Here is a 14,293-nt window from a genome sequence, read left to right as displayed (position 1 = left end):
CATTTAAAGTGACCATCAAGTGTTTTGGGGTATCATTTAAAAATAATGGAAAGGGGGGAAACAGGCAGCTTTTGGACACACAAAACGACACACGTCAGTTTTGTTCAATGTACAATTAATTTAGGTTCTAGCAAACCAAATTTTACCTTATTTATTACAGTAAAAATCAGGTTAGGGATGCACTGATCCAATATTCTGCATTGGCTTTAAAACTGGTTTAAACCAATAGATTAGGACAGAATTTAACAGAAGCACTGGCACAAATTTTATGATGTGAATGTGACATTTACTGACAACAAAGATCATCTACCTGAACCCAAACTACTTAAAACCACATAATTATAACACATTTAATGACTGGCATAAAGCTGATTGCACAATACTTATACGACACCAGGGACGAAAGTATCAAATCAGTATATCGGCAGATACTGAAGAATCAGTGCATCCCTAAAAATTAGAACTGACACGAGTAACTGGCTTGAGAAGCGCCGCAGTGGACGTGCTGGGGGGTGGACCTTCACCTTGTGGCGGTAATTCGGGCCTTGGGTGGGGGGCGGAGTCGAGACCCGACTGGGGCGGGCCTCGTTACTGGCCGCAGCCCGCCGAACTTCCTCTTCGTGCTGCTGGATCTGTTGCTGAATGAGAATGAGTTCGCCGAGCAGCCCCTGCTGAGGGACGGCAAAGTGAGAGAGAGGCGGAGACAGCTGTCAATCATGCTATCTACCAATTAAATGACAGCCGTGGGTGGGACTTTCGTGGAGTCCATCGGGGTGTAAAGAGCCTCCACTGCGTGGCACAGAGCGGTCAATCTCGGCTGATTTGTAGAACCTTGACTTATAAAAGGCAGAAGAGGCAACTGATCATTTTTCCCAATGGGAAGATTGCTTTAGTCCTAGCAGCTTACACCTGATACATAATAGTTTCAAAATTCATAAGAAGTAATTATTTATTATAAAGCGTAGCTCATAAACTGCAACTGAGCACTTTATTAGGCAGCAAGAAGTACAACATATGGCCAAAAGTAAGTGGACACCCCTCTTCTAGTTAAGAAGTGTAGAAAATGGATTGCATACAATAAATGTTTTTAAACTGGGCAACAGTTTGGGGAAGGCACTTTTCCATTCCAGCTTGACTGTGCCCCTGGGTATTATGTGAGGTACATTAAGACAATCATTATTAGGTTTACTGTGAAGGAACTCCACTGGTCTTCACAGAGCCCTGATCTCAACCCTGTTTAACACAGCTGGGTTGAAATAGAACACTGACTGTCAGTCAAGCCTTCCTGCACAACATGGCCACAAATCCAAATTTTAGGAGAACTTGCTTTCCAGAAAGGTAAAGTTGTAATAGGAGCAAAAGAGATGTAAAAAGATGATCAGTTGTCCACATACTATTGGCCATATTGTGTATGCAACTGAAAGCTTTAATAAGCACTGGTTTATGAAGGCCAAGCAGAGCCAGGTAAAAATGCACTGATTTTTGCAGTGAGAAACATACAGCTTGCTGAAGCTAAAGACGGTGAAGAGAAGTGGTTGCTCTGCGGTTAAAATAATGGATTAATAATTGAAAAGTCGCTGGTTGAAGCCCCACCACATGTAGATAATACAACACAGATTTCATTTTTGAATTGTCAGGAAAAATGTTCATACTTTTTCTGTGATTCATCCCAAATACGATTATTGCGATTTGTATAAACACCGATCAGCCATACCATTAAAACCACCTCCTTGTTTCTACACTCACTGTCCATTTTATCAGCTTCACTTACCATATAGGAGCAATTACTGACTGTAGTCCATCTGTTTCTCTGCATGCTTTGTTAGCCCCCTTTCATGCTGTTCTTCAATGGTCAGGACCCCCACAGGACCACTACAGAGCAGGTATTATTTAGGTGGTGGATCATTCTCAGCACTGCAGTGACACTGACTGGTGGTGTGTTAGTGTGTGCTGTGCTGGTATGAGTGGATCAGACACAGAAGCGCTGCTGGAGTTTTTAAACACCTCACTGTCACTGCTGGACTGAGAACAGTCCACCAACCAAAAATATCCAGCCCCGTGGGCGGCGTCCTGTGACCACTGATGAAGGTCTAGAAGATGACCAATAGATGAGCGATCGTCTCTGACTTTACTTCTACAGGGTGGACCAACTAGGTAGGAGTGTCTAATAGAGTGGACAGTGAGTGGACACGGTATTTAAAAACTCCAGCAGCGCTGCTGTGTCTGATCCACTCATACCAGCACAACACACACTAACACACCACCACCATGTCAGTGTCACTGCAGTGCTGAGAATGATCCACGACCTAAATAATACCTGCTCTGTGGTGGTCCTGTGGGGGTCCTGACCATTGAAGAACAGGTTGAAAGCAGGTTAAAAAAGTATGTAGTGAAACAGATGGACTACAGTCAGTAATTGTAGAACTACAATGCTTCTATATGGTAAGTGGAGCTGATAAAATGGACAGTGAGTGTAGAAATAAGGAGGTGGTTTTAATGTTATGGCTGATCAGTGTATTTAGTATCCTCATATGGGGGGTAAGTCAGTGCAAGTTCACCACAATCTTCTTTATCCAAAACTCTTGCAGTCAGCAGAGAAAAGAAAAGAGGAAGAGGGAAGGACTTGCCTTCTTATACTTGTCACTGCTCTCAGAACCTGCTGCTGTTGGATGGATCTCAGGTCCATTCAGGTTTGGATCACCTGGAGTTTCTGAGAACACACACAACATCCATCAAATGTAGCATTTTACTTCACAGCTACTTAAATCTTTTACATGCACACAGAATAACAAGCTACCCTAAAACATTTGGTGTGCCAGATGATTTTCTGTTATTACCCCATCACCACATCCAACACAGATTTAAGGGCCTGACATGATTTCACACAGATGGAACACTAATACAGTATGGCATCATTTATATTCTGCACCACATGTTTGGTAATGTTTGGTCATTCCAGTCACAGTATAAACCTCACTGAACAAAATATCTGGTTAGTTAGGGGGTTTTGATGAAATGTGATAACTGGCATGTCCACAACAGAGAAAAAATAATACTGTCGTCATATTAGTGCAGGCAATCACATTCGACAGATTTCTGGGTACAGTTGAAACCCGAAATTTACATGTATTTGTAAGTGATGTATATCCTGCCAGTCAAAGTTTTTTCTATGACTGTAAGATTGATACATTCACTTTTCACGAATTCAAATGTTAGTTCGTTCAGTGAAAAGTTAATTGAAAAGCGGCTTCTTGCCAGGGGCTTAAAGGCTGCAATGCAAGAAAGAAACCACAACTTTAAAATCATCCGTTTAAAGCTTGGTTGAGGTTCATTTATGATCACGAACAGGAGGTTTTTCGTATGGCAACCTGTAAGCCAAAAATTTAATATAATCTTTATACAAGTCAAGCAATTAACCCCCCCCCCCCCCCCCCCAACACGTCTGCAGTAACCAACTGCATTTTTTTCACCTGCATGAGTTCATATGCGGATCAGCTTTTGTGCACGGAGAGCCACACCCCAATCAGCATTATTCCTCGACTCTGTCAGACGGCATCAACCAGCGAGCAGAGGTCATAATTCGCTCAGTTATGAGGAGTCCCTATCCGGCTTATCCTACTCTATGATGAACAACAAGCCAATAGTTGTTCATGTAGCCGCCCTGCCGGATGGCAAAGCTGAGTTTCAAACCGATGAGTTTTCGAACCGATACTTTTTATGTCTCAGTGAAGACACTGTTTGATTGGCCACAGTTTAGGTCCAAATAAGTATGTAAATCCCTAGTTTAATGATGTCCCAACACCAGATATGCCAAATAATGAGTTGGGACTGAAGGTGTGGGATTTTGTATCCAGATATAAAACAACTTATGTCAGAGAACCTTTAAACACTGTAAAGAAGGATTAAGCTGAAAGGATTAAGGTTTTGAAAGAATTCATTTAAAAAAGTAAAACCCTTCTTTCACTATTAGTGGCTGCTGTAATAAATTACACCAAGAAAAAAGCCCTGCTCTCAAAACACAAAAAAACATCTACTGGAACAACTGACGATGCAAGAGTTAAATCCCCAAAGTTGTTACACAAAAACACCAACAGTCTGTCCTAAAGTATGATAAAGGAGGTACTAGGTTTTGGGGCTGCACACATTTAAAGAATTAAGGGAACAATACAATCAACACTGAATACAGTGATTTCAAAAATATATATACATTATAATTATGGTTTTATGGTAGTGGCTGGTCACCAAGAGCTTAATAAAAGTTGAAGGTTGCAACATGACAGTGACCCAAAACACAGAGTTTAATGTATTAAAGCCTCTCTTACTGCCATGCAAGTCTAATCAAATGAGCTTCTCCCAGTAATTAAATACAGGGGTTTACATAACTTTTCCTTGGACTGTAAATAATAAATCTATAAATGTTAAATAAAACTCATTTTTACTGGGCAGAATGTTTCTCTATTATTAGAATTGAAATTCAGTCAAAAATGCAGTGGCTTGCAACTGTAGATAAACTGTAGATGTTTAAAGTTGAACTGCGGGTAAAACCTGTAAATCTGTAACAAGGTTTAACTGAGTGACCAACTTTTGTATTTTTTAGTTCGATTTAATTCAAATTGCATTAAAAATCTCATTCCAAAGCCATGTTTTCATGAGTCTTTAGCAACTCCTAACTCGTAAATTCCTTTCAAAACGAAGGGGCGTCGACACATCGGGCATAATGAAATGAAGCCATACTGTGTGCTGTTTACACACCTAACAACAGACGCAGACCAGAAGCTCCATAGACAGCACTACTCACACCTGTGAAAACGTGGAGGGGAAGGAAAGAGGGAAACAAGAGGAACACATGAAATGGAAAAAAAAACTCAAAATGGCAGTAATAAGGTTGAATTTTCACTTTGCAGCCCCTGAAGACAAGCAGTGAGTCAGTATTGTGTACTGTAAGCCCAGAACAACAGTGAAATCAGTAGCAGGTATGTACCAATTACACCAATACAGTATATCAGTATTACAGTACATGAGTAACTGAAACTGAACCAAGAAGACGCTAAGTGAAAAGTTTAACATAAATATACCAGGCATTAGTGTAATGTGGTACTACTGTAACACATTCTATGACAAAGACTATGAAGAATAAAAAGAATATGAATAATAAATTGAATTATATATAATTTTATATTTGACTTATAAGAGATCCATTAAAGAAGCAAAACTAAATTGGAATGGTCATTAAAAAAGGTACCACTGGCATCTAATATTTGGTATCTGGCTAAACGTGCTAATAAAATTCTTATGTACTGTAATAGTGATAAAGCACAATCACCCATTATCTTCATTATCTTCATAATTACCCATTACATGAAATAAAATTATTTACAAACATGTAAAATAAATGATATGCTTTTAACATTATTGGAAAGGCCTGTGTTTATTCCAGAATGTGTATGCTCCTTTACACAAAGTGAGCTTATAAAGGACAAAGTCTGACAAGTTTGTTAAGGCAAAAATCGGTCACAAGACATGCAGCCATATACATTACACCAGGGTTTTTCAATCAAGCAACCTACATTTTCTCTATGATTTTACGTGGCTTAGGCACTGGGTTAAGGTACTGGACTAGTAATCAGAAGGTTGCAGGTTCCAGTCCCACCACCAGGTTGCCACTGTTGGGCCCTTGAGCAAGGCCCTTAACCCTCAATGGCGTAGATTGTGCTGTCACAGTACTGTAAGTCGCTTTGACTAAAAAGCGTCCACTAAATACCGTAAATGTAACATAAAGCCTCCACCAGGGGGCGTCCGCGTACAAGTTTATTTTATTATTATTTTTCTCTGTGATGCATTTTTCTCGGCTCGGGGTTTGACAAACCCTGCATTACATGATTTTTAGTCTCTGGACCAGATCACATTCACACCCAGCATGGACATTAGAGTTTACTTAACCCCTACCCACCTCAGTGCACTTCTTCATCCTTACTGTCCCAGCCGTTTTATTGGATCCTCCGAATCTGGCTTTTTACATCCCCCAAATTCTGGAACTCTCACAGTGTCTTCATAACTGTTCCTCCATCTCTCCCTTTAAAGGTCAACTAAACATTTTTTTCTTTCTCTATTGGTTTTGGTTGTTCTTTTTTTCCCCAAACTTTTGTTTTCAAGCTGGCCAGTACCTCAGTACGGTTTCCTCCCACAGTCCAAAGACATGCAAGTGAGGTGAATTGGAGATACAAAATTGTCCATGACTGTGTTCAATATAACCTTGTGAACTGATGAATCTTGTGTAATGAGTAACTACCGTTCCTGTCATGAATGTAACCGAAGTGTAAAACATGACGTTAAAATCCTAATAAACAAACAATCCACAAATAAGTTTACTGAAAATAAGCAAAACCACTAACTTAGCTTCAGATCAGCGGTATGAAACAGTAACCGGTTTGTTTTCAGTAGATGAAATACAGTATTAAAGCGAATCCTGATTGAAGCTTTTGAGAAGCAGATCAGATACACATATTCACATAAATACATACATTTTACCAGAGATGCAGGCAACCAATTCAAGTAGGGGTGAGTATTACAGATTTTTTTTTTTTTTATATTTAAAAATATATATATAATAAGACCGTAACAGAACTGCGAAAGTGTTTTCTTTTTATATACAGTGTATCACAAAAGTGAGTACACCCCTCAAATTTTTGCAAATATTTCATTATATCTTTTCATGGGACAACACTATAGACATGAAACTTGGATATAACTTAGAGTAGTCAGTGTACAGCTTGTATAGCAGTGTAGATTTACTGTCTTCTGAAAATAACTCAACACACAGCCATTAATGTCTAAATAGCTGGCAACATAAGTGAGTACACCCCACAGTGAACATGTCCAAATTGTGCCCAAATGTGTCGTAGTCCCTCCCTGGTGTCATGTGTCAAGGTCCCAGGTGTAAATGGGGAGCAGGGCTGTTAAATTTGGTGTTTTGGGTACAATTCTCTCATACTGGCCACTGGATATTCAACATGGCACCTCATGGCAAAGAACTCTCTGAGGATGTGAGAAATAGAATTGTTGCTCTCCACAAAGATGGCCTGGGCTATAAGAAGATTGCTAACACCCTGAAACTGAGCTACAGCATGGTGGCCAAGGTCATACAGCAATTTTCCAGGACAGGTTCCACTCGGAACAGGCTTCGCCAGGGTCGACCAAAGAAGTCGAGTCCACGTGTTCGGCGTCATATCCAGAGGTTGGCTTTAAAAAATAGACACATGAGTGCTGCCAGCATTGCTGCAGAGGTTGAAGACGTGGGAGGTCAGCCTGTCAGTGCTCAGACCATACGCCGCACACTGCATCAACTCAGTCTGCATGGTCGTCATCCCAGAAGGAAGCTGACGCACAAGAAAGCCCGCAAACAGTTTGCTGAAAACAAGCAGTCCAAGAACATGGATTACTGGAATGCCCTGTGGTCTGACGAGACCAAGATAAACTTGTTTGGCTCAGATGGTGTCCAGCATGTGTGGCGGCGCCCTGGTGAGAAGTACCAAGACAACTGTATCTTGCCTACAGTCAAGCATGGTGGTGGTAGCATCATGGTCTTGGGCTGCATGAGTGTTGCTGGCACTGGGGAGCTGCAGTTCATTGAGGGAAACATGAATTTCAACATGTACTGTGACATTCTGAAACAGAGCATGATCCCATCCCTTCGAAAACTGGGCCTCATGGCAGTTTTCCAACAAGATAACGACCCCAAACACAACCTCCAAGATGACAACTGCCTTGCTGAGGAAGCTGAAGGTAAAGGTGATGGACTAAACCCAATTGAGCACCTGTGGCGCATCCTCAAGTGGAAGGTGGAGGAGTTCAAGGTGTCTAACATCCACCAGCTCCGTGATGTCATCATGGAGGAGTGGAAGAGGATTCCAGTAGCAACCTGTGCAGCTCTGGTGAATTCCATGCCCAGGAGGGTTAAGGCAGTGCTGGATAATAATGGTGGTCACACAAAATATTGACACTTTGGGCACAATTTGGACATATTCACTGTGGGGTGTACTCACTTATGTTGCCAGCCATTTAGACATTAATGGCTGTGTGTTGAGTTATTTTCAGAAGACAGTAAATCTACACTGCTATACAAGTTGTACACTGACTACTCTAAGTTATATCCAAGTTTCATGTCTATAGTGTTGTCCCATGAAAAGATATAATGAAATATTTGCAGAAATGTGAGGGGTGTACTCACTTTTGTGATACACTGTATATATATTTTTTTTTGTTTGTTTGTTTATGCATTTCCTCACCTTTTTTCCCTTTTAGCACGTTTAATTGCCCGATTGCGTCATGCTTCCTCTCCACCAATGTCAATCCTCACTCTGATTGAGGAGGACGAAGCTAACCCCCTCCGACACGTGGGCAGCATGCCGTATGCATCTTATCACCTACACATTGACGAGTGCAGTGCAGCTCAGCACTGTGTACGGAGAGACACACCCTGAGAGCACTCTTTTCTCATCTCTGTGCACGCACCATCAATCAGCCAGCAGAGGTCATAATTGCACCAGTCAGAGCTGAGATTCGTATTCAATACGATGTATTCAAGATCCCAGCTCTGGTTCCAGTGTGTGTTTTTACCGCTGCGCCACCTGACCGGCCGCAAAATAATAAATTCTTTAATAAACCCTCACATTTTCTAGAATCAATTCCCAACATTACCTACAGCAGGTGTGAGCTACTTACCAGTAGAGAGAAGGCCTTTGAGGAAGGTGAAGTTCTCGCCTATCTTCTCAAAGTCTGGCAGCAGCTTGGCGATCTCCTCAATCTCAGGTAAAGCACTGGCTAGCTTTTCTTCATTAAGACATAAACAACTTTAATTATTAACAATAACAATAAACACTTATGTTATTATATGTTAAGTGAGAATCAGTTAATTTTATTTCTGTACTAATCTCAAAGTGCAGGAGCATACGTACCGAAATCTATATTTTCACTAAGTTCCCATACAAAGTCAGGAATGATCCATGTGTACTCGCTCAGGTCAGGAAACATGTCCTTCCATTCATCGTATGTCTACAAGGCAAGAGGAAGCATGTTAGCTAAGAGACAAAATAAGCTTTAAAAGGAAAAAAATGCCACTAGAGATATTAATGATTACCCAGATAACCAATAACCGACAAAGTAGTCAGTGTTTAATTAATGCTGTCGATTAAAAAGGTCATTTAAATGTATTTCCATAACTGGTGCTTGGTTTGGAGTTCAGACTGAAAGTTCAGACTGCTGATTTGAGACTCACCCTCACTCACCCTCAGTGTGCATTAAACTGCTCCTCCACCTAAATGGACCCACCGAGTGGACAGATATTTTTGTCAACACAGAATATAAACAGTCATGCCTCGTACCACTAACTGTGATTCTCACATCTCACAGCGTGAACAAAAAGTGACTTGGTACACTGTACCTTTTTTGCAGTGTAACCTCCTCCGACAGCTGATCCCAGCAGGATGTAGCGAAGCTTTAGCAGCCTAGAAGCCAGACGGGCGACCCAGAAGGAGCGCTGCTGCTGGTAACCATGCCCTCCAGCTCGATACTTTGGTGGACGTAAAGGAAGTCTGGACAGGGATGTAAAATGACGAGCGGCTGAACAGTGCGGGGGCCTCTGGGAGTTGCTGTTGGCCGAGTAGCGATGGTGAATGGCACGAGACAGAGGGTGCAGTTTTTGCAGGGGCACTCCAAACCTCATCCCAGTCCTTGATGGGAAGATGTTCCTGCATGCCATGCTAAAGAGAGAAAGACATTTGGCTTAGACACTGGTCAACTACAACCTGTAATGTTAGAGAATTAAAGGCAGTTTGACAAGATGTAACCACAATGTAGTAAAAAATGCTTAAATTGTAATTGCCAACAACAGCTTTGCAACAAAGTACTAGCGTTATAGTAATTTTTACTTGTGTGAAATAATCCCCCCATCAATCTCAAATTATATACGTATACACATAGACAGATAGATAGATAGATAGATAGACAGACAGACAGACAGACAGAAAGTTAGACGGACGGACAGACAGACAGACAGATAGAAAATCAACAGTGCTGGTAATACTTCTTCAGGTCAAAGATATTACATGGACAAACAAATCATAAAGAAGAAGCAGCAGCTGTGAAATGTATTTGTTGTGCACTGTGTGGAACTATTCATTCTAAAACCCAATTAAATTTTTTATTAGGTTTATTTCATTTAATTTTCATGTTTTTATCCCTGTCAGGGTCACGTTAGGTCTGGCTTCCCTGTAATCGATGGGCACAATGTAGTAACACACCCCGAACCTGATGTCAGTCCATCACTGGGTCTTTGCCATCCACCCAGGAACCCCTCACCCCCAATAAACACTGCTACTGTTGGGCAAGCTAGGAAGACCCAAAACTGAAATCTTTTAATGAAGTTAATGTGGATTGTGTTTAACTATGATTTACCACGTTAATCTGTTTATGTTTGTATGAGCTATTTTTGTGTACTGTCTTGGCTAAAATCTCTAACTGGTTTGTTACCACACCCATGCAAGCATGCATCACCACACCTAATCTGTTTTCATCTTAAAGTGCTACATGAGTTTGCTCTAAATGGCATACAATGCATACTACTCATACTAAACCCCACCCAAATGTAGTATACTACTGGGTTTTGTAGAAATCTACATATAAAAGACTTTCTGGTAGAATTTGTATAATGTTTTAGGGAGATTTTCATACATTTTATTATATTTTATTAACAAAGTCTCTTTATTCAATAAATTGTCAACCCTCCTCCTACAGCAGGAACTACAGCTTCAAGTCTTCTTAAAGCACAGTGGTCATACTGGTGGGTGTTTTTACATCCTGTTAGGGATTATTACATCATAATATAATGTACTTACATTTCACTTCAATTTATTTAATTTTACGTGTGATAAAGAGTAAGCTTATTTAGTATTTATCTGGTATAAACTATGAATGTGCAGGAATGTCCAAACAGTAGTAATTACTGGGGGGGGGGGGGGGGGGGGGGGGGGGCTCATATGTTCATTCTAGTTTTCGCTTGTTTACTGTGTATTTATCCTGGTGTATACTAGTTACAGTGGGGTCAAAAAGTATTTAGTCAGCCACTGATTGTGCAGGTTCTCCTACTTAGAAAGATGAGAGGTCTGTAATTTTCATCATAGTTACACTTCAACTATGAGAGACAAAATAAGAAAAAAAAAATACAGGAAATCACATTGTAGGATTTTTAAATAATTTATTTGTAAATTATGGTAGAAAATAAGTATTTGGTCAATAACAAACAAGCAAGATTTCTGGCTCTCACAGACCTGTAACTTCTTCTTTAAGAAGCTCTTCTGTCCTCCACTCGTTACCTGTATTAATGGCACTTGTTTGACCTCGTTATCTGTATAAAAGACACCTGTCCACAGCCTCAAACAGTCAGACTCCAAACTCAACCATGGCCAAGACCAAAGAGCTGTCGAAGGACACCAGGAAGAAAATTGTAGACCTGCACCAGGCTGGGAAGAGTGAATCTACAATAGGCAAGCAGGTTGGTGTGAATAAATCAACTGTGGGAACAATTGTAAGAAAATGGAAGACATACAAGACCACTGATAATCTCCCTTGGGGTCAAGATCTCATCCCGTGGGGTCAAATTGATCATGAGAACGGTGAGCAAAATATCCCAGAACTACACGGAGGGACCTGATGAATGACCTGCAGAGAGCTGGGACCAAAGTAACAAAGGCTACCATCAGTAACACACTACACCGAGAGGGACTCAAATCCTGCAGTGCCAGGCGTGTCCCCCTGCTTAAGCCAGTACATGTCCAGGCCCGTCTGAAGTTTGCCAGAGAGCATATGGATGATCCAGAAGAGGATTGGGAGAATATCATGTGGTCAGATGAAACCAAAATGGAACTTTTTGGTAAAAACTCAACTTGTCGTGTTTGGAGGAAGAAGAATGCTGAGTTGAACACCATACCTACTGTGAAGCATGGGGGTGGAAACATCATGCTTTGGGGCTGTTTTTCTGCAAAGGGGACAGGACGTTTCGTGTTAAGGGAAGAATGAACGGTGCCATGTATCGTGAGATTTTAAGCCAAAACCTCCTTCCATCAGTGAGAGCATTGAAGATGGAACGTGGCTGGGTCTTCCAGCATGACAATGACCCCAAACACACCGCTCGGGCAACGAAGGAGTGGCTCCGTAAAAAGCATTTCAAGGTCCTGGAGTGGCCTAGCCAGTCTCCAGACCTCAACCCCATAGAAAATTTGTGGAGTCCGTGTTGCCCAGCGACAGCCCCAAAACATCACTGCTCTAGAGGAGATCTGCATGGAGGAATGGGCCAAAATACCAGCTACAGCGTGTGCAAACCTGGTGAAGACTTACAGGAAACGTTTGACCTCTGTCATTGCCAACAAAGGTTATGTTACAAAGTATTGAGTTGAACTTTTGTTATTGACCAAATACTTATTTTCCACCATAATTTACAAATAAATTCTTTAAAAATCCTACAATGTGATTTCCTGGATTTTTTTCTCTCATTTTGTCTCTCATAGTTGAAGTGTACCTATGATGAAAATTACAGACCTCTCTCATCTTTCTAAGTAGGAGAACTTGCACAATCAGTGGCTGACTAAATACTTTTTGGCCCCACTGTATGTTAATCAACTACATCTGCATAATTGTGGCCAGTTAGTGTTAAGCAGTGGATTTAATAATTATTCATGTGCATTTTATTTTTAATAAATACAGTTGTCATTTTTACTCAAGAATCTACACTTAATCACCCCTACTGATAAAGTAAAACTGTGTAAATCTTATTATATCTTATTAACAAAGTATTCAGACTCATTATTCAATCATTTGTCAAACCCCCTATAGCAGGACCTTCTTTATGGATGTTACTGTATTTGGCTTAGTTTCTTCAATCTTTAACTTTGAATAATACATGAATAATTCAATAATTCGCTTTAGATAATAATGTGTTTAACCTTAATCAACATAGTTTATTCATTTTATTCAGAGCTGATCTCACGACTAGTATCAGCTATGTAAATATTTATCCATGTCTAATGGGCTAAACCAATGCAGCAGCTGCACTAAATTAGTACAGGACCACTTCTCTTCGTTAAATACAAATTTTATTTAGAACTGGAATAGATGGGTGCACTGGAATAAAAAAACGTTCATATGTCCTGGAGAAGGGCTGAATTAGTCACAGAAGTTTAAAATAATTTAAATAAAGTCACTGGTCAAAATAGTTAATCATGCCTGGTATGAATGATCACGGCTGCTTTGACTGCATTTTGTAGATCATTTTTCCCCAGATGTGTCAGAATTTGTAGAATAACAGCTGCTGGATCAGCTGGTCTAACAGTAATGCAGCTCATCACTCTCACTGTAGGTAGATGTACACCGATCAGCCATAACATTAAAACCACCTCCTTGTTTCCACACTCACTGTCCATGTTATCAGCCCCACTTACCATATAGAAGCACTTTGTAGTTCTACAATTACTGACTGCAGTCTATCTGTTTCTCTACATGCTTTGTTAGCCTCCTTTCATGCTGTTCTTCAATGGTCAGGACCCCCACAGGACCACTACAGAGCAGGTATTATTTGGGTGGTGGATCATTCTCAGCACTGCAGTGACACTGACATGGTGGTGGTGTGTTAGTGTGTGTTGTGCTGGTATGAGTGGATCAGACACAGCAATGCTGATGGAGTTTTTAAACACCTCAGTGTCACTGCTGGACTGAGAATAGTCCACCAACCAAAAATGTCCAGCCAACAGTGCCCCGTGGGCAGTGTCCTGTGACCACTGATGAAGGTCTAGAAGATGATCAACTGCAATCAAACAGCAGCAATAGATGAGCGATCGTCTCTGACTTTAGATCTACAAGGTGGACCAACTAGGTAGGAATGTCTAATATAGTGGAAAGTGAGTGGACTGATCCACTCATACCAGCACAACACACACTGCAGTGCTGAGAATCATTACCTGTGGTGGTCCTGGGAGAGTCCTGATCACTGAAGAACAGCATGAAAGGGGGCTAACAAAGCATGAAGAGAAACAGATGGACTACAGTCAGTAATTGAAGAACTACAAAGTAAGTGGAGGTTGATGTTAAGGTTGATCGGTGTAGATGGAGGATGAAATAAAGCTTCTACACTACAGATCGTTCACTACAAGGTTAATAAAGAGCAGTTTAGAACAGAACAGCTGCTAACCTGCACTAATCTGTCAGTGAAACGCTAGATAAGAGGCAGCAGTGCTAGTAGTTACAG

At 40.8% G+C, this 14,293-nt stretch overlaps 1 protein-coding gene across 1 annotated transcript in view; it reads right to left on the bottom strand.

The window, feature by feature from the left end:
* Positions 1-14,293, bottom strand: part of opa1 (OPA1 mitochondrial dynamin like GTPase) — a 68,418-nt gene that overhangs the window by 53,951 nt on the left and 174 nt on the right. The window contains exons 2-7 of the mRNA XM_062997984.1: positions 9,440-9,758; positions 8,955-9,051; positions 8,722-8,829; positions 4,753-4,800; positions 2,628-2,710; positions 525-671 (exon numbers count right to left, since the gene is read on the bottom strand). Of these exons, the coding sequence (XP_062854054.1) occupies positions 525-671; positions 2,628-2,710; positions 4,753-4,800; positions 8,722-8,829; positions 8,955-9,051; positions 9,440-9,758 (802 nt within the window). The remainder of the gene's footprint in view (positions 1-524; positions 672-2,627; positions 2,711-4,752; positions 4,801-8,721; positions 8,830-8,954; positions 9,052-9,439; positions 9,759-14,293) is intronic.

The sequence above is a fragment of the Trichomycterus rosablanca genome, chromosome 6, assembly GCF_030014385.1.
Source record: "Trichomycterus rosablanca isolate fTriRos1 chromosome 6, fTriRos1.hap1, whole genome shotgun sequence".
In the NCBI taxonomy this organism is placed as follows: Eukaryota; Metazoa; Chordata; class Actinopteri; order Siluriformes; family Trichomycteridae; genus Trichomycterus; species Trichomycterus rosablanca.
The sequence above is the reverse complement of the archived record's forward strand: the minus strand, read 5'-3'. Positions and strand labels throughout refer to the sequence as shown.